The 20,143-nt window shown below is 38.5% G+C and overlaps 1 protein-coding gene across 3 annotated transcripts in view; it reads left to right on the top strand.

The window, feature by feature from the left end:
* Nucleotides 1-8,633, top strand: part of MASTL (microtubule associated serine/threonine kinase like) — a gene marked incomplete at both ends in the record, with an annotated part of 28,930 nt that extends 20,297 nt beyond the window's left edge. For 2 of the 3 annotated variants that reach the window (XM_079700450.1, XM_079700449.1), the window contains 3 exons: nt 5,514-5,627; nt 5,725-5,826; nt 8,476-8,633. In XM_079700450.1, coding sequence (XP_079556576.1) covers nt 5,514-5,627; nt 5,725-5,826; nt 8,476-8,633 — 374 coding nt within the window. The remainder of the gene's footprint in view (nt 1-5,513; nt 5,628-5,724; nt 5,827-8,475) is intronic. The other variant, XM_079700451.1, reaches the window with a different exon arrangement.
* Nucleotides 8,634-20,143: the final 11,510 nt, after the last annotated feature.

Raw genomic sequence — 20,143 nt, 5'->3', positions numbered from 1 at the left:
ATACTCTTTTCTCACATATATGGCCTTTATTATAGGAAAGAAGACATGCAGCCATTTGTTCTTGGCCTGCTGGTTTAGTCTCAATGATCCAGAGAGGTCCCGCCTTCCACCCCCTCTACTGTCTTTGTTCTAAATGTCTCCCCAGGTCTATTTTAGTTTGGGTTCAGGAATAGACAGTTGGGCCTACACTAAGATCCCACATGCCACGAGGCCAAAAAAAAAATCTGTCTCTAATCCCGACTTTCTCTAGGCAGCAGACACGTGGCCAAAGTGCCTATTCTGTATTCTACTGTCATTCAGATGCTATGTATCAGAGCTCGACTTGTCCTCTAGCTTGCTCTTCCTCTGTTCCGTCTCTCTGTTCACCATCTTCATTACCTTCAGGCATTTAAATCCGATGAATTACATCTCTGCAGTGTGTCTCCTCACTTTTTCATCTCTGCCACTATTCCATGTAAGAACCTCATCTTTCCCTTTCCTTCATTTAATAACTTTCTCTTTGATCTCCTCAACTTCGTTCTCTTTTTTGCAATCATTGCCACCAGACTTTCCCTCTTAAAGCATAATGGAGTTCATGCTACTCTTCTCCGTGAAACAGAGGAAGTGTTTGGCTTGGTGGCTCCTTCCTACCTGCAAAAAGAAAGCCAGGTCACTGATTCGAGGCTCTGAGCTCTCATGCTAGTCTCGTCTCTCAGTTAGTCTCTTTATAGGCCTTATTTTCCCATTTTACTTAGACACATTTATTTTCACATTTTCCTTATTTTGCACAACTGTTTTGCCTTAGTAGGTTTTTTGTTTGTTTGTTTGTTTTGTTTTGGCCACGCCGTGTGGCATGTGGGATCTTGGTTCCCCGACCAGCGATTGAACCCATGCCCTCTGCAGTCGAAGCGCAGGGTCCTAACCACTGGACAGCCAGGGAAGTCCTGTTCTGTTTCGTTTTGCCTTAGTTTAGAAAAGCCAGTCCCCAGTCACCTCCCTGTCAAATTTCTTCTCATCTGCTCATCAGTTCAAATGTCACCTCTTCCATAAAGCATCCCTTGATCAATTATGGAGAACTAATTATTCACTGCTATATCTAGAATCTGAGTTCTCCTTGTGCATAGCCCTCCAGGAGAGCTCCTTGGCAGCCCTCACTCACCCTTGTCAATAATCTCTACAATGTTGAAAGCAGACACATTTAACATTCCCCTTTCTTTATCCGCCAAAGCATCTAAGTTCCTCTGGGCACTTAACTAGTTTTGGTACTTTGTCCTTTTTGCTAAGTCACAGATTTGCCAGCTCATTTCCTATATTATAATTTACATTTTCTCCAACTTAGGATACAGTATGAAAGTAAACCTCAAATGTAAAGATTTACTTGATAAGATCTTGCCACTCTTTTAGTGGGACATGTAGTTAGTTATCTTAGCTAGCTAGTGAAATATTCTAAAATTTTTATTTTCTATAAAAGTAATTTGATACATAGTGTTTAAAATAAATAATAGATAGCAATTTATAATTTTAAAATACAATTCCCTGCTCTCTAACCTCTTCCCTGGAATCCCAGGCCCCAGAAACACTCACGTCGGCTCTTTAGTTTTCTAATTCCAAACATCCTACTGAGACCTCTGATGCCCTCCATGTCTTCCCCTCAGCCAAGGGGACTTAGGGACCCTGGCCTGAGTTTCCACAGCTTCTTGTGCATATGTTTGTTTCAGCTCTCTTAAAATTGTGTTAAAATCACCTGTATTGGGCTTCCCTGGTGGCGCAGTGGTTGAGAGTCTGCCTGCCGATGCAGGGGACACGGGTTCGTGCCCTGGTCCGGGAAGATCCCACATGCCGCGGAGCGGCTAGGCCCATGAGCCATGGCTGCTGAGCCTGTGCGTCCGGAGCCTGTGCTCCGCAACGGGAGAGACCACAACGGTGGGAGGCCCACGTACCGCAAAAAAAAAAAAAAAAAAAAAAATTACCTGTATTGTCTCTCCCAGAGTAGGGTGTTTTCTCCTTAGGGAAAGATGTCTTCCTCATCTTTGTATCTCTTATATCTGGCACAATACCTGGCTTCTAGTTCAATGAATGATATGAGAATGAACTCATAACTTTGAAACAATGTACCTAGCTCCTGTTTTCTTACATGCAGGATCTCTGACTTTGGGTGAGTAAATTTCTCCATAAAGGAACATGGCAAAGCACATTTAACTGAACGAAGTCTAACTAGATCACACTGCATACAAAATTTTTTTTCATTTCAGCTCATTTATGAACTGTTTTCTGTCTTCTGAGCAGGAAGACATCCAGAGAGATTGCTCTTCTCTGTGAAAACAAATTTAGGCATGTGGAATTTTTTTATAACTTTTAAAGGTAGCAGAGAGTGTAGATATAGCTTTTTTTATTACAACTGAAGAAATAGGCTTGATAAAAATATTAATATTAGTGGCTACAGAAGGGCTTGAATTTTCTAAATCATTCAATTCTATTATTATTAGAAAATAGAAAGGAATTAACAGTATCAATTTACAAATTAAAGAAGTGGGTTTTAAATTAGAAAGCCAGTAGTATAAAACAACTTTATTCTATATCTCTGGCTAATGATATATATTATAATTGATTTATTTTATAATTGATAATATGATTTATCACAATACATGATCTTATTAGACTTTGACTCAAGTATATGGGTATGTATGACATATCCATGGAAAAATCATGTATGTTTTGACATGACATGAGTACATTTTCGGCTGAGCTGGGAAAAAGGTACTAATTTCTAACCTAAGTAAAATAAATTAAAATGCACATTTTTTCCTGATTTCCCCCTACTTTTCTGTTATTTGGTTATATTATCTGAGCTGTTGGAATAATTCTTTCTCAGTGCTGCTTAAAAGGCCTACTAACCGAGGTGTTTTGTATGTTTTTATAGTGATTACTATAGAAATAGAAGCCTAGAGACTGTTTGTACCTTGTGTTCCTTAGGGAAGATGGGATTACATGGCTTGCAGATGAAAAGGCTCTCTAAATGCATGTGATTGTTTTTTCTAATGGCACATTCCATGATGCTTTCCTACTTGTTTTTTTTTTTCTACTTGTTTTAAAATGAAATGGTGGTAGTTGCTTAACCACAGTAATGAATTTTGTGAAATTGATTTTTTTAACATCTTTATTGGCGCATAATTGCTTTACAATGGTATGTTAGTTTCTGCTTTATAACAAAAGTGAATCAGCTATACATATACATATATCCCCATATCTCTTCCCTCTTGTGTCTCCCTCCCACCCTCCCTATCCCACTCCTCCAGGTGGTCACAAAGCACCGAGCTGATCTCCCTGTGCTATGGGGCTGCTTCCCACTAGCTATCTATTTTACATTTGGTAGTGTATATATGTCCATGCCACTCTCTCATTTTGTCCCAGCTTACCCTTCCCCCTCCGCATGTCCTCAAGTCCATTCTCTAGTAGGTCTGCGTCTTTATTCCCATCCTGCCCCTAGGTTCTTCATAATCATTTTTTTTCTTTTTAGATTCCATATATATGTGTTAGCATACGATATTCGTTTTTCTCTTTCTGACTTACTTCACTCTGTATGACAGCCTCTAGGTACATCCACCTCACTACAAATAACTCAATTTCATTTCTTTTTATAACTGAGTAATATTCCATTGTATATATGTGCCACATCTTCTTTATCCATTCATCTGTCGATGGACACTTAGGTTGCTTCCATTTCCTGGCTATTGTAAATAGTGCTGCAGTGAACATTGTGGTACATGACTCTTTTTGAATTATGGTTTTCTCAGGGTATATGCCCAGTAGTGGGATTGCTGGGTCATAAGGTAGTTCTATTTTTAGTTTTTTAAGGAAGCTCCATACTGTTCTCCATAGTGGCTGTATCACTTTACATTCCCACCAACAGTGCAAGAGGGTTCCCTTTTCTCCACACCCTCTCCACCATTTATTGTTTGTAGATTTTTTGATGATGGCCATTCTGAGTGGTGTGAGGTGATACCTCATTGCAGTTTTGGTTTGCATTTCTCTAATGATTAATGATGTTGAGCATTCTTTCATGTGTCTGTTGGCAATCTGTATATCTTCTTTGGAGAAATGTCTATTCAGGTCTTCTGCCCATTTTTGGATTGGGTTTTTTTTTGATATTGAGCTGCATGAGCTGCTTGTAAATTTTGGAGATTAATCCTTTGTCAGTTGCTTCATTTGCAAATATTTTCTCCCATTCTGAGGGTTGTCTTGTGAAATTGATTTTAAAGAGTAATTTTCAGGCAAATTTAGATCTAGACTAGAGTCTCAATTTTTAATTTATATGGAAGTTAATCATTTTTGGACTGAAATTAACCTTTGCTTAGGAAACATTTTGTTCATAGATGTATCTAAACAAGCGTATAAACCAGATTATAAGGTCATGTTTAAAATAATTGTCTAAAATGTCTTTGTATACAAATGATGCTTCCAATGAAGATTTTATTTAGAAATCAGTTTTACCTGGGTGTGGGATGAATTGGGAGATTAGGATTGACATATATACACTACTGATACTATGTATAAAGTAGATAATGAGAACCTACTGTATAGCACAGGGAACGCCTATGAGAAGGAAATCCAAAAGAGAGGGAATATATGTATATGTATAGCTCATTTACTTAGCTGCACAGTATAAACTAACACAATATTGTAAAGCAACTATACACCAATAAAAATTTTTAAAGAAAGAAATCAGTTTTACCTATTTATTAAGACTTATATTCTAATTACCTCCTCAAGCAATAGTTTAAATGAGTATTTTTTGTTAAACTAATTTGTCCCTCTATGTTCTTAAAAGGAATAAAGCCACATTAAAACCTTCTGTAAGGGGACTTCCCTGGCAGTCCAGTGGTTAAGACTCTGTGCTTCCACTGCAGGGGGCACGGGTTTGATCCCGGGTTAGGGAACTAAGATCCCACATGGTGTGCGTGGCAAAAACAAAACAAAACAAAAAAAAACCCTCTGTAGGTAAGGCTTTCCCTAGTTAGCAGGTTATCCTCCAGTTTGCATTAATATTACTACCTCATCTCATTCCTTTGTGAAACGAGTGGGCTATAGAATCATCTGAATGGTATTGTTTCCTGATTTGAAATTAAGAAATACTCTTTTAGAGAATAATTTTTAGATTAAATGCATTCCTTGGTTGTGTTTTAGGATTTAGCACAAATAAGTATCCAGAATATCAGAGGTTATTAATAACTTTTTAAACTTTTTTTTAACTAGCCATGTTAATTGCTAATCTAAACTTCTATTGGGCTGGCCAAAAAGTTCGTTCGGCTTTTTCCATATCATCTTATGGAGCCCAATATTTTCCAAGAAAGTAATTACCACATTGCCTAAAGGAAGGTAATTTGGGTCTTTGCACGTTTGGAAGCCAGAAGAAAGCCTTAAGGAAACGAGCCTTTGGGTCTTCATTGTGCCCAAATATCCACAGTTAATGTTTTAGTTGATCAAACATGTATAGAAAATGCTTGCAAGTTCAGCTGCTTCCTCTTAAATTCCAGGTCCTGCAGTAGACTGGTGGGCACTTGGAGTTTGCTTGTTTGAGTTTCTAACAGGAATTCCCCCTTTCAACGATGAAACACCCCAGCAAGTATTCCAGAATATTCTGAAAAGAGGTGATTCTTTTTCTCCTATTAAGATAGATTCATTTATCTCATTTATCTGTGTATTATTGTCTTGAGCAATGATTAACAAGTTTATTTGTATTTATAGATATCCCTTGGCCTGAAGGTGAAGAAAAGTTATCTGATAATGCTCAAAGTGCTGTAGAAATACTCTTAACCATTGATGATACAAAGAGAGCTGGAATGAAAGGTAAGGTTTTGTGTTAGTTAACTCTTTTACCCTTGATTTGTTGAGCCAAACTACTGATTTGGCTCAGTAGTTGTGGCTCGTGGGCTTTAGAGTGCAGGCTAAGTAGCTGTGGTGCACGGGCTTAGTTGCTCCGTGGCATGTGGGATCTTCCCAGACCAGGGATCGAACCTGTGTCCCCTGCATTGGCAGGTGGATTCTTAATCACTGCGCCACCAGGGAAGTCCCTGATATCATTATTGATTATCAAATATTTTTACGGACTTTGACTCCTTGTTGCATTCTTCACAGCCAGGTTGCCTCAAAAAAGACAAAATTGGTGCATTGTGACCCATTCAAATGTTCTTTCCAGTGCAGGGAATTCCAATTAATTTTAAAACCCAGTTTTGAAACACCAGTAAATCTCATTAGCAGCTGCCTTAAAATCCTTTTTGTCACAATGTATATATATAGAGACAACTATGCACTGTGTCTCAAAATGCATTTCCATGTGAAGTAGGGTATATTACTAAATGGACTTTAGTAATATGTCATTCACATCAGCTTCTAGGTGTTGCCTCCAATGAAGTCAACAGTTTATTTATTTAACAAATCCCATAGAGTGACTTCTAGGTGCTAGGCAGTGTTTTCGTTTCAGGCACTGGAGGTATCCTAGGGATGAACCAGACACATCCCTGTGCTTAAGTTCTAGAACTTACATTCTAGTGGAAAGACAGGAAGTAAACAAACAGTCATAACATAACGCCATCTAGTGGTAAGTACATGAAGAGAGAAAGCAAAGTGAGAGGGTACAAAGTGAAGGCAAGAGATTTAGTTTTTAGATGGGGTGGCCAGGAAGACCTGAAGAGTGGAATCTGAGCAAAAACTTATGGAAAGTGAGAATGCAGACATTTGAAAACCAAGCTCTAAAAATTGCTTTAGGGGACTTGCCTGGTGATCCAGTGGTTAAGACTCCAAGCTTCCACTGCAGGGGGCACAGGCTCGATCCCTGGTCAGGGAACTAAGGAACTAATATGACAAAAACATCATACAGTTTTATTTTTATTTTATTTTTATTTTTATTTTGGCTGCAAGGTGCGGCCAAAAAAAAATAATAATAAAATAAAAAATAAAAAAAAATTGCTTTAGAACAGCCTTCTCCACTGCTGATGATTTTGCTCCCCAAAGGACATTTGGCGTTGTCTGGAGACATTTTTTGGTTATCACAACAGTTGGGGGCATCTAGTAGGTAGAAGCCGGGGATTCTGCTCAGCATCCTACAGTGCACAGGACAGTCCCTACTACAAAGAATTATCTGGTCCCAAAGGTCAATTGTAACAAAGTTGGGAAACTGTTGTATAGAAAATGGCTATAATGCCCTGTAACTTGCTCAGTACATTCTTACCAGTGACCTCAAATTTTTGTTCATTAGTTAAATGAACAGTTTACCTAGTGAAGCAGATAGGGGTATTCTTCAGTTAAGAAACAGTTGTTTCAACAACTGTTTATTTAGTTAATCTTAACCTAGATTAGAATTCCTTTGCGGATTCAGTTTAAATAAATAGTTATGATGAGAGGATCACGAAGCATCACATCACATCCAGATATCCCAGTTCGAGTTAATACTACAAATAACTCTAAAGTAACACATGCTTGAACCGTTGAGACAAATAAATTCTCTAAATGTGAATTATTTTTGCTCTTTTATCCCTTTTCCTACCAGTCTTTTAGTTTATGGAAAATCCATCATATATACATATTGATTTTCCAGCCCCTTACCCCCAATACAGACAAACAATTCTTTCCTGTGTAGTCATCTTCTGATATTTTCCTTAAATTTAATTGCTTTTTTGGTTTGTATACTGCCTTAATTGACACTTCATTTTTCTGCTGTCTTTATTTGTTGCCTAATGAAGTGAATAGTTGAGGAGAGGGGCGGCTATGTCTGCCAACTAAATACCTGTGTGATCAAAAGAGATTTCATTTTACTAGATAGAAGGAAAATGTAGTTAAAGGGGAAGGCAAAGTTGAGATTTTGTAAGTGGAAGCAGTAGACTCGGATGTGGCCATACTGCTGGGCGGCTGGTGTGTTGTAGAGATGCAAGTCAGTGAAATCAAAGAAATCAAAGAACCAGGAAGAGAAAGAATGTGTCAGAAATATCACCAGTGTGTATGTTGAAATTACCAGGAAGGATAAGGATGGAGCACAGGGAAGAGAGCAAGGGACTGGAGGATGAGCTTCCTGCTGAAGTAATCTAGGGTGACGATGCTGAGGATTACAGAGATCAAAGCAGGTGGCAAGGAATTGGAATAAGAAGTGGGGCATTAATCATGGAAGATTAGGATTAGTGGTGTGGAAGCCGTGTCGGGCAGCAGGAAGTAGGCCAGGCTGTCTTCTCTCATCGAGTCAGGGATTCTGAGAGAAGATGCAGGCAGTGAGGAAGATAAGCTTCCGTTAAGGCACCTGTCATATGCCAGGTGACATACAGAACGACAGTGTGTGCTGTTGGGAAGTATGTGGTTGAAGAAGGAGACAGATGTTTTTAAAATGTCTGTGAAACGGACATAGTAAACCAGGGCAAGCTACATGTGGGACAGTCTCTCTTTAATTCCTGTAAAATAGGACTTTGGTAATGGTGTCATGATATTGCTTTGTTTGATATTTTTCCTAAGAGTTGAAACATCATCCTCTCTTCAGTGATGTGGACTGGGAAAATCTACAGCATCAAACGATGCCTTTCATACCCCAACCAGACAATGAAACTGATACATCTTATTTTGAAGCCAGGAATAATGCCCAGCACCTGACAGTATCTGGATTTAGCCTATAGCACATAAATTTTCCCTTTAATCTAACCTTGCCTTATAGAATAAGCTAGCATAATTACATACGCCTTAATACTAGATTGATCTAAGGGGGGAAAAATCATTATTTTACCCGGATCAATGAGCTTTTCATGTATGTTACAGCTTCCACAGCATTAAAAGGCTATCAAGAACATAATCAGTAATTTATCTTAATCTCAGAGTTGTACATAGATCTTCAAAGCTTTTTTCAACTTATTTATTTTGTTAGTGCACTTTATGAAAATTAATGCTTCAGTAAAACTAGAAACATGACCACTTTAGAGAGAGTGAGCCTCGAGCTTGATTTTCTTTCTCATCTGTTCATTTCAGTCCACCATTCAGTTTGGTGTTAATATGACAAAAACATCATACAGTTTTATTTTAGTGTAATTTATCTGTACCTGATTGCCTGCAAAAGCCAATCATTTAAGGCTGTAACTGTGACCTCAAAAATGCAGTTGGAAAATTCCTTCATTCAGTAATATAACTCCTTTCGGGAATGAGGAATAAACAAAAGCACGAGGGTTTTGGCTTATTTTGCTATGAATACAGTTTTGCTGCCTTGACTGCTTCTGGTGCTTTTTCTACAATACATATGTATTTAAAATAGTACTGGAGAGCTTAGGTGAGATATATTGTAGCAATTTTAACAGCTTGTTCATTTTTACCAAAAAATGTAATGGTTTACTTTTTTAAATAATTTGCTTAAAACGTATGCAGCATTACCAGAATAGCCGGATTCTTTTAAAAAAATAACTAACTTACTTTCACTTAGTAAATATAATTGTAACATACTTCGATATATTCTCTGTCAACATCATTCTTTTAAATATAGATACACTATGATTCAGCTTCACAGGTCATATCTTAAATTCATTCAGGTTTTTTGCAGACTTACCCCCCAAAAGAGAAAAGTTCAAATTTAAATGTACCATGTGTAAATTTTCTGTTAATCTATTAAATACTATTGTTCCTTTTGCAAAATGGCTTGAGTGTTTTTACTTTCCATCACCATCCCAGTACGAGCCGTGTTACTAATGTAGTTGACGAAGAAAATATAAGTTTAAAACTGTTACAGTGAAAGAGACACTGTAATAATCATTGCAATGTAACTGAATCCATGATTTAATGGTTTTACTGAGCTTGTTTTAGTTATGACTACTCAGATTTAATCCTCCTAATAGTCACCTCTTCTAACAATAATATGTTCAAAATACAGTTGTTAACAATTAAAACTTTGTTTAATGTAAATTACATCTTTCTCTTAAATTAGGTAAAAGCTAGGATTATTTGTCATCCTCTTTTGGAATTTTCAAGTACTAGAAAGAACACTGGCTTTGGAATCAAGCACAAATGGTTTAAACCATTGCTCTGCCAGAGTAAAAAACCTTGGGTGGATTAAACTCTGATTGTCTACCTGTATTGTGCAGATTAATTATGAGGAACTTCCAGGACACCAGTCTTATCAGGGATTTGAAACATTACTGAATAATCGAGGGAGATGTACATTGAACCTATTCCCAATGCAGGAGACAGTGCCCGTAAGTGGAAAAGTTAAGAACAGTTTGCTGTTGCAGCCCTAGCAGGTGCAGCTATGGCCACCTGGAATTCTGCATGCTGTAATGGTGTTTGCTGGGAACAAGTGATTTATTATCTAAACTTAAACCTTTTTGTGGGTTCAGATACTCATTAAGGAAGAACCTGAGACAGAATAAGAATGGAAAAATGCAAGTGTTTTGGCAGTTGTATGGATGTGTGTGCATACATGTCTTTGAAGAACAGATTGCTCTGCCAGGAGAAATCTGCATTCATTACTAGATATAATTTTTATTAATTGAAAATAATTTTCTCCCCACTTCCACTAACTGTTAAACAAATATAGAAAATGTATTTACTTTAGTGTACCTTTGTCAGAATTAATTTACTTTAGTGTACCTTTGTCAGAAATAATTTAATTAAATTAATTAAATTAAATTAAATTATACAAAGTATGTAGCAAACATAAAAGGTGTTTAATAAATGATCATTATTTGAGCCCTAAGTACCCTACTACTTCTCAGAATATTTGTCTTAATTTGGGGTTTGGGAAATGGTTGCTGTATAAAACTCTGCTATTAATCTCCAAAACATCTTGAAGATCACTTTCAGGCCTGATCACTCTGTTTGCCAGGAAGAACCATCTTGTTTTTAGCCAGTGAAGAACATGCTCAGAGTCCAAAAGATTGTGCAAATATTTACCATTTCCACCAGGACTCCTTTCAGTTAATACCAAGCCAGCTGTGGATGGGTCATTCTTATAACTATGGAAAGTGGACTGGTCACGGCAACATTTGAAGGAGAGAGACTGTAAAAGGCTACTGAACCAGCCCACCTGGATTCAAGACATATTTTAGAGGTGCAATCAATACGACTTACTGATGGATGGGATGAGGAGGGTGAAAGAATGGGAGTTTTGAGCTGGTTTGTTACATAGCATCATTGCAGCAAATACCCTTCCTATACATCCCAACTTACAACAAAGTGACATTTCAGACACCAGAAAAAAGAGAATATCCTATAAGCATCCAAAGAGAAAGAAAAGAGGATGGTAAGAGATAACAGAAAATATATATATTGGTCTCTGCCTCCTGTTCCCGCACAGAGCTCCTAAAATACTTCTATCAATAATTTCCAAAGGGATAAGAGCACCAGGAGGATTTTTTTTGTTCTCATATTTGGTCTTTGACTCTGGTTCCTGACCCAGGGCTTCTGGCTCCCTTGGGATTTCCTGGGTGATAGCAATGTCCTTTGTTCTAATGAGGTGACTCTGGGTGGGCTCCTGTAGGGGGGCCTATCAACAGAAAGACCCAGCCATGATTAGAAGCTTGGAATTTTCTGGGACTTCCCTGGTGGTCCAGTGGTTAAGACTTCACGCTTCTACTGCAGGGGCACGGGTTCAATCCCTGGTCGAGGAACTAAGATCCTGAATGCCATGGGGCCAAAAAACAAAAAACAAACAAGCTTGGAATTTTCAGCCCCACCCTCCATTCTCCAGAGAAAGGAGAGGGGCTGGAAATGGAGTTAATATTTGATTGTGCCTATGTGACTAATCCTCCATCAAAATCCCCAAAGTACAGGGTTTGGAGAGCTTCTAGTTGGTGAACACGTGAAGGTGCTGGGAGAATGGTGCTCCCCAGAGAGGGCACGGAAGCTCCACACTCCTTCCTGCATACCTTGCCCTATGCATCTCTTCCATCTACACGTCCACCTGTATCCTTTACCATATCCTTTAGTAGCAAACTGATAAACAGTAAACTGTTTACACATGAGCTGTGACTGCAAAGGAAGGAAAAAGAATGAAATCTTCAATTTTCAGTATAGGGGCGACTTCCCTGGTGGCGGTGGCACAGTGGTTAAGAATCCGCATTCCCATTGCAGGGGGCTTGGGTTTGATCCCTGGTCTGGGAACTGGATCCCACATGCATGCCACAACTAAGAGTTTGCATGCCACAACTAAGGACCCAGCGAGCCACAACTAAGGAGCTTGCCTGCTGCAACTAAGGAGCCCATGTGCTGCAACTAAGAAGCTGGTGACCTGCAACTAAGGAGCCCACCCGCCTACTGCAACAAAGACCCGACGCAACCAAATAAATAATAAATGAATTTAAAAAATTGTTTTTCAGTAGAGGGAAGTAAATAGATAATTCCCAAAATAGAAGTATCAAAAAGAAGCAGTTCAAAAAGCAAACAAACAATGACGAACAACATAATTACTGAAATTAAAAATACTATAGGACTCAATAACAGAATAACTGAGACAGAAGAATGGATAAGTGAGCTGGAAGATAAAATGGTGGAAATAGCTGCCAGGGAGCAGAATAAAGAAAAAAGAATGAAAAGAATTGAGGACAGGGCTTCCCTGGTGGTGCAGTGGTTGGGAGTCCGCCTGCCAATGCAGGGGAAGCAGGTTCGTGCCCCGGTCTGGGAAGATCCCACATGCCGCGGAGCAGCTGGGCCCGTGAGCCATGGCCGCTGAGCCTGTGCGTCCGGAGCCTGTGCTCTGCAATGGGAGAGGCCACAACAGTGAGAGGCCCATGTACCGCAAAAAAAAAAAAAGAAAAGAATTGAGGACAGTCTCAGAGACCTCTGGGACAACATTAAACGCACCAATATTCTAATTATAGGGGTCCCAGAAGAAGAAGAGAAAAAGAAAGGGTCTGAGAAAACATTTGAAGAGATTATAGTCGAAAACTACCCTAACATGGGAAAGGAAATAATCAAGTCCAGGAAGCACAGAGAGTACTATACAGGATAAACCCAAAGAGAAACATGCCGAGACACATATTAATCAAACTATCAAAAATTAAATACAAATTCTACATATTGTATTCACTCTACATATTCACTCTACGTATTTTATACATATATTAACTCTATGAGGTATTTTTATCCACATTGTATATGAGGTATTTATCCACATTGTATATGAGGTATTTTTATCCACATTGTATACATACGAAAACTGAAACATAAGGTAAGGGACTTCCCACGATTGCAGAGAATTTGAACCTAGAGTGTCTGGCTTCAGAGCCTACACTCAGTCCTGACAATCATGCATGTTCTATACTAGTCAGGACTCTGGTTCCAAGTGTCAGAAACCTACCTTAAACTGCCTTAAGTAAGAAGGCAAATTTATTAACCCATGTAAACAAACTGTATAAACATAGGGGTAGTGTTTTCAGAATTAACTGGATTAAAGGACTTGAACTCACTGTTTCTGACTCTTATCTAAGTTCCTAGGTCTAGATGTTGGCCTTATTATCTAAGGCTCCTCCAAGTGGCAGGATATACAGCCCCAGGATCTCCCTGGTAATAACCTTACAGCCTGTAATTCAAGGAGAAAGAGAACACAACAATGAGATACCACTACACACCTATCAGAATGGCTAAAACCCCAAACACCAACAATACCAAATGCTGGCAAAGATGTGGAGCAACAGGAACCCTTATTCATTACTGGTGGGAATGCAAAATGGTACAGCCACTTTGGAAGACAGTTTGGTGGTTTATTACAAAACTAAACGTAACTTTACCATGCAATCCAGCAATGAGCTCTTTAGTATTTACCCAAATGAGTTGAAAACTTACAACCACACAAAAACCTATGCACAGATGTTGACAGCAGCTTTATTCATCATTACTAAAATTTGGAAGCAACCAAGATGTCCTTCAATAGGTGAATGGATAAATAAACTCTAGTACATCCAGACAATGATATATTAATCAGTGCTAAAAAGGAATGAATTACCTAAATCAGAAGTCAGCAAACTACAGCCCATGGGACAAATACGGCCCCCTACTTGTTTTGTAAATAAAACTTTATTGACACATAGCCATAAAAACATAAAAAGAAATGAGCTATGAAGACATGAAATTACATGGAGGAACCATAAATGTATATTGCAAAGTGAAAGAAGCCATTCTAAAAGGGCTACATACTGTATGATCCCAACTATGTAATATTCTGTGAAAAGGCAAAATGCTCTCTCCTCTAGTTTCCTGAAATAAATCCAGAGAATAACTCTGACTGCTTCACTGATGGTCATACACCCCTCCCTAGGACTGTCACTGTGGTCAGGAGGAGAATGAGATAGACACTGGCCAGGTCTGAGTCACATGCCCATTACTGTGGCTCGGGGGGTAGGGCTGGATTACCGTGGAGGAAGAGGAGCTCTGTGCCGTGGGGAAGGGCAAGGAGAGTGATGCTGTTATCAGGAGGAGCAGGGACGGGGGCTGGGCAGAGAAAATAACAATGGCTACACCTCCCCTGTATTATGTACGTATTTAAAAGTTCTTTTAGTTGTTTCTTTTGAAAAAGGAAAAGAACACTTACCGTTTTTCAGCTTGAAAAAGCGGTTCCATTGGGAAGGAGGATTAATGGAGAGAGAGAAGGTCAGTGGGAAGACAAGGGTTGAGAAGCAGAAAAGAAAAACAAATAGAGAAAGAAGAGAACTCAGTTAAGTGTATTAAAGGCCAAAAGACATGGCCTTTCCTGTGTACGGGCAAAATTAAATTTGTAAAATTATATCTCTATAAACAATTTTATTCTTTAAATAATATTCTTTCTTATAGACAAAGATATAATTATGAGACCCAGTTCTAGCCAAGTAGATGGAGAAGGAGTATCCTGTGTGAGACTTCCAGGAAAGTTACTGTTTCCTGATCGGGTAAGGATCTTTGCCTACCTGTAATGTAGACATTGGACCGAGATATACAGCAGCCATTTAGCGAACATGAAGACAAGGCCCACACCCTCAAGATGACAGAACAGAAAGACAGAAGGAACCTATGTCCCTAAGGACATTGTGGAAGCACCTTACCAGCCCTGGACTTCCTACCTCTGGACTCCTCGTATATGAGGAAAAAAAACTCAAGCCACTGCAGTTAGGTTCCTATTACAGGCCCCAGAACACTGGTATCTTAATGTTACAAACAGCTAACATCACTTTTATCACTATCTGGAGAAGTTACAAGTTATACATTTGTATTAAAAACATAAAACCTTCTCACCATTTTCTACCTAAGACCAACTGTATGTATTTAACATGGCTGACTAAGGCCACACTGAGTGGCTATGGGAAGCTACCTATTTGGAATAAGAATTGAAACTAAGATTTTGACACGATCAGTAACATTTTCAGCCAAATGACTAAATGAGTTCAACTTCAGCCTGCTTCTGATTTTTATAAAATTACATGTAATAGCATGGCTTTATTTTGAACGAGGCACAATTACTTCCTATGAACCCCTACTATTTATTCTCATTTAATCCTTATATAATCAATGCACTTCTAACAGTAACAAGGAATAAAAACCATAACATTTTTCATTAACCTTTTATTTTTAACTTAATTTTACAATAAAGAAACAGAAAAGAAGTAGATCATTAAAAAAATACCATAGCTGTCAATTTTAAATGAGGTTCTTCTTAAACAAAGCAGTAACACTACATCCTATAATTACGTCTTTACTTGTATATACAAGAACTGTGTGCAAAGTGCTTTTCAAACTATAAAATAAGACTTTGGAATAGGATACAAATGGTTATCCCTAGGAGTTAGTTACCTCCAACTGCTTGTAATGAATCACAACTGCTTACATTCTTACTTTGCATCTTATTTATTTATATACTAAGAGAAAAGCCACCATTTTCTGATGCCAGATTGATAGCTAATTTTTTAAAATAACTCCCGACCCACAGGTCTAAATTTTATTTTTACATATAATTCAGTTACCGGCTTCATTTTTTTCCGTAAATAAATAGAGGACAGCTTTTAAAAAGCAAATATTAGTAGATCTCTTTAGACAGATACATTTTAATCAAGATGGGATTAAAAAATAAAAAACATCAAGTTACATGTAAGAAAAAAAATAAGGAAAAAAAGAGTCTTCAGAAAAGCAAATTGTATTCTTATACTTTTTTCTTCAGGTAAACAAAGAACCACCCTTTAGACTAGGGATGGATTACTTTCTCTCTTATTGAGAACACTCTGAACACATGATGCTAAACCCAACATCACACATACCAAGAATTTAAAAAATTATTTGATACTAAACCTTTGTATCAGAGAAACCTTTAAAGCATAAGGTACATCTACATGAGCAGGGACTTTTAAAAGGCATGCGGGAAGGATAATTCCAAACAAAGCCTTCAAGGATCTAAATTACAGTCTTCTTCTTAGTCTAAATGTGGGAGGTGGAGGAGAGACACAAATTTACATTAGTTGGGTATGTCTTATTCAAATGGAAGCATATGGCCTGCTAGCTTGCAGATCTCTCCAATACCCCTTGTGAAATAGGTGTATCTCCAATATTATACCCCGAAGGAAAAACTGAGGCACTAAGAGGTTAAGAGTCCGGTCTGTGTGGTTTACCAGTTGCAGAAAAGTGATTTTCCTGTGTTTCCTCTTTGACCTTTGTAAAAAGAGTATAAATAAGTTTTCATTTTATATTTCAAAGCACCCTATGAAGCAGAAACAAGATGTCCTCAGTTAAAGGAAAATTATTACAAAGTAATCCATGTATATGATTGAATACAAATCTTATTAATGATCCACAGGTTCAGAACACGTTAAGCCCGTTCTTCATCATTTCCATTAGCGGGTTATGTCTATTCTGTGAATCATTTGTAAAACCAAAGCCTAGTACATAGGGCTCTACTTTGTCATAATGATGCCTGAATACTAAAGTTAGAGCTGCGCATGCCCAAGGAAGATTATGGGCAGCCCACAAAGTGGACGTGGAGAAGATTCTTCCAGTCGTTTTCTACTGAATCGCATGGTGGTTCAGTGACTAAGAAAGAAAGTCGATTTCATCTCATTTGAAATTCACTCCTGGTTTGCATACTTTCTCATAATTAATTTAGAAAATTAAAAATACCCAGTTATAAATCTGTTCTTATTATCACAACTGTACCTTGGAAAAGCAGCTTATATTTCTCTATGGGAGATAATCAGGTAAACATGTTACCAAACAATAATTAATAATTTAATGTCCTTCAAGTTCAAGGGTAGGGTAAATCTAAGTCTGTTACTTATAACCTAGTTGAGATTGATTATTCAAGTATCAGCAATATTAGTCCTTAAAATGTTATCATTTGTGTAGTGCAAAATATATATATGTATATATGTACACAAACCAAACTACTGGACAACAAAAAGAAATGTAATCATCACAAACTAGGAGTTTCGTGTGAGCTCCACAATCCATTTCATCCCGAGGTCATCCAGGCCCAGTAGTCTTCTTCAGTAAAATATTTTCTTCAGTTCAATTTTCTTTGAAAAGAAAGGAAAAAAACAATGTCCTATGAGTATAAATGCAACCTGAATATGAAACACATCCATACCAAAGAATTCGCTGATGTTAACATAATAATAATATTCAAATTCAAAATAAAACCATAAAATTACAAATGATCATTATGAAGTTACTTCGTGTCACTTAGAGCTCAATAGGAAAGATCCAACTGCAAGTGATGACATTACCAAGTAGTTTCTAACAAACGATTTAAATGTACATTCCTCTCATAGCTTCTAGATTCTCATCTTTTTCTAGTTGGCTATTCCACAGTTCAGATTTTTGCAAATTATTTCATAATTTTATCAAAATGGAAAGTTTTGAAACAAAAAACCTTCATAAAACAACAAAAGGTTGGGCTTCCCTGGTGGCGCAGTGGTTGAGAGTCCGCCTGCTGATGCAGGGGACATGGGTTCATGCCCCGGTCCGGGAAGATCCCACATGCCACGGAGCGGCTGGGCCCGTGAGCCATGGCCGCTGAGCCTGCATGTCCGGAGCCTGTGCTCCGCAACGGGAGAGGCCACAACAGTGAGAGGCCCGCGTACCGCAAAAAAAAAAAAAAAAAAAGGTTGACAGATACACAACCTGGACTGTTCATTTAATCAACACATATTATGTATCTGTTATTTTCCAGGCACTGTGCCAGGTACTGGGGATTCAGACATCTCTGAGGCAGGCTCTTAGCCCTCAAAAAATCTCTCAGTTTAGTTGATAGGATGGGGATGGGAGGGACATATAAACCAACAACTCAGATGTGTATAATGTGATGGTTTTACTGATAGCAGAGTGAGCTACCAGAGAAGAATGGGCTTGTGAGCACAACAATCGCATGTGATCTGAGTTCTGGGAAAGGACCCACAGCTGTAAAATCTCTATACCCTCCTCAGCATTCCAGATGCCAAAATGCCTGAAACTCTCTCATTACAAGTTTATTCCTCTCCTCTGTAGAAACGCTCTTATGCAACCCCCTTGGCAGGAATGATCTTTTAAATAATCAGACCACTCCTTATCCTCTGCAGGAATCTTATGTACACCTTGGCAGGAGTGACATTTTAAATAATCAGTTGGATTTTCACATAACAGGAGGAGATTACTCTGGCATGAAGAAAAATGGCCCCTGGAGGAAGAGAATCGTGGGTGGTTGTAAAGACTGCCTGAGTGAGACTTCAGCAGAAATGCTAGTTGGGAGGTGCCTGAACAGTTAGCAACACTTACTAAGAACCCACGTGATGCAGACTGCTATACAAGATTTACCAGATCTGTAGATTTACCAAAAAACACACAAATTGGTCTATGAACCCCCCAATCTTCAACTGTAATAGGGAAATAGAAGAGACATAAGTCACTATCACTATCTTTGGAATTTTGGGGATGTTTTCCAGGCACTTAGTGAGCTCTTTCTCTCCTTTTATAAAAAATTAACTTGTAAAATGTAGGGTATAGTGTGGTAAGAGAAGAAAAGTTACAGAAAACAACAGATAAGAAAACAGGAATAACATTTTGCCTTTCCCCAGCCCACTGAACTCTCTGCTCTGCCTGGACTGCTGAGATTCTTTCCCTGCCTCAGAAGCCTGGGCCTGAATTTTTGGTCCAGTATCACCTTCCCCAGGCTCCATCTGAAGAATGTTTCTCCTGAGACCTGTCCCACCCTATCCAGTTTTTATTAAATAAAAACTGAAAGCTCATTGTCTCTAAGGAAACCACCTACCAGCACATTTATGAACCTGGACAGACTGATAAAGGAAAGTGGTTAGAAACATCCTTTCCTTCAAATTACAGGCAGACCTTGAAGATCATGCAGGTTCGGCTCCAGACCATCGCAATAAAGCTAATATCGCAATCAAGTGAGTCACACAAATTTTCTGGTTTGCCAGTGCATATAACAGTTTACACTCTACTATAGTCTATTAAGTGGCAATAGCATTATGTCTTAAAAAACTGTACAGACCTTAATTTTAAAATGCTTTATTGGGCTTCCCTGGTAGTGCAGTGGTTAAGAATCCGCCTGCCAATGCACGGGACATGGGTTCGAACCCTGGTCCGGGAAGATCCCACATGCCTAGGAGCAACTAAGCCTGTGTGCCACAACTATTGAGCCTGCACTCTAGAGCCCGCAAGCCACAACTACTGAGACCACGTGCCACCACTATTGAAGCCTGCATGCCTAGAGCCCGTGCTCTGCAACAAGAGAAGCCACTGCAGTGAGAAGCCCGCGCACTGCAACAAAGAGTAGCCCCCCACTCGCCGCAACTAAAGAAAGCCTGTGCAGCAACGAAGACCCAACTCAGCCAAAAAATAAAAATAAAGTTCCCTTTAAAAAAAAATCATTAAAAAAATGTTTCATTGCTAAAAAATGCTAACCATCATCTGAGCCTTTGGCAAGTCATAGTAGCAACATCAAAGATCACTAATCACAGATCACCATAACAGATACAATAATAATGAAAAAGTCTGAGATATTTCAAGAATTACCAAAATATGACACAGAGACATGAAGTGACTGAATGCTGTTGGGAAGCGGTACTGACAGGCTTGTGACAGGGTTGCCACAAACCTTCAGTTTGTAAAAAATGCAGTATCTGAGAAGTGAGGTCTTTGTGTAATAGATTAAGAATAGTCTTGTGGACTTAAAAGGTCTGCTTTCAGGGAATTCCCTGGC

The sequence above is a fragment of the Hyperoodon ampullatus genome (assembly GCF_949752795.1).
Source record: "Hyperoodon ampullatus genome assembly, chromosome: 3".
Taxonomy (NCBI): Eukaryota; Metazoa; Chordata; class Mammalia; order Artiodactyla; family Ziphiidae; genus Hyperoodon; species Hyperoodon ampullatus.
This window is presented reverse-complemented; position numbering and strand designations above follow the sequence as displayed.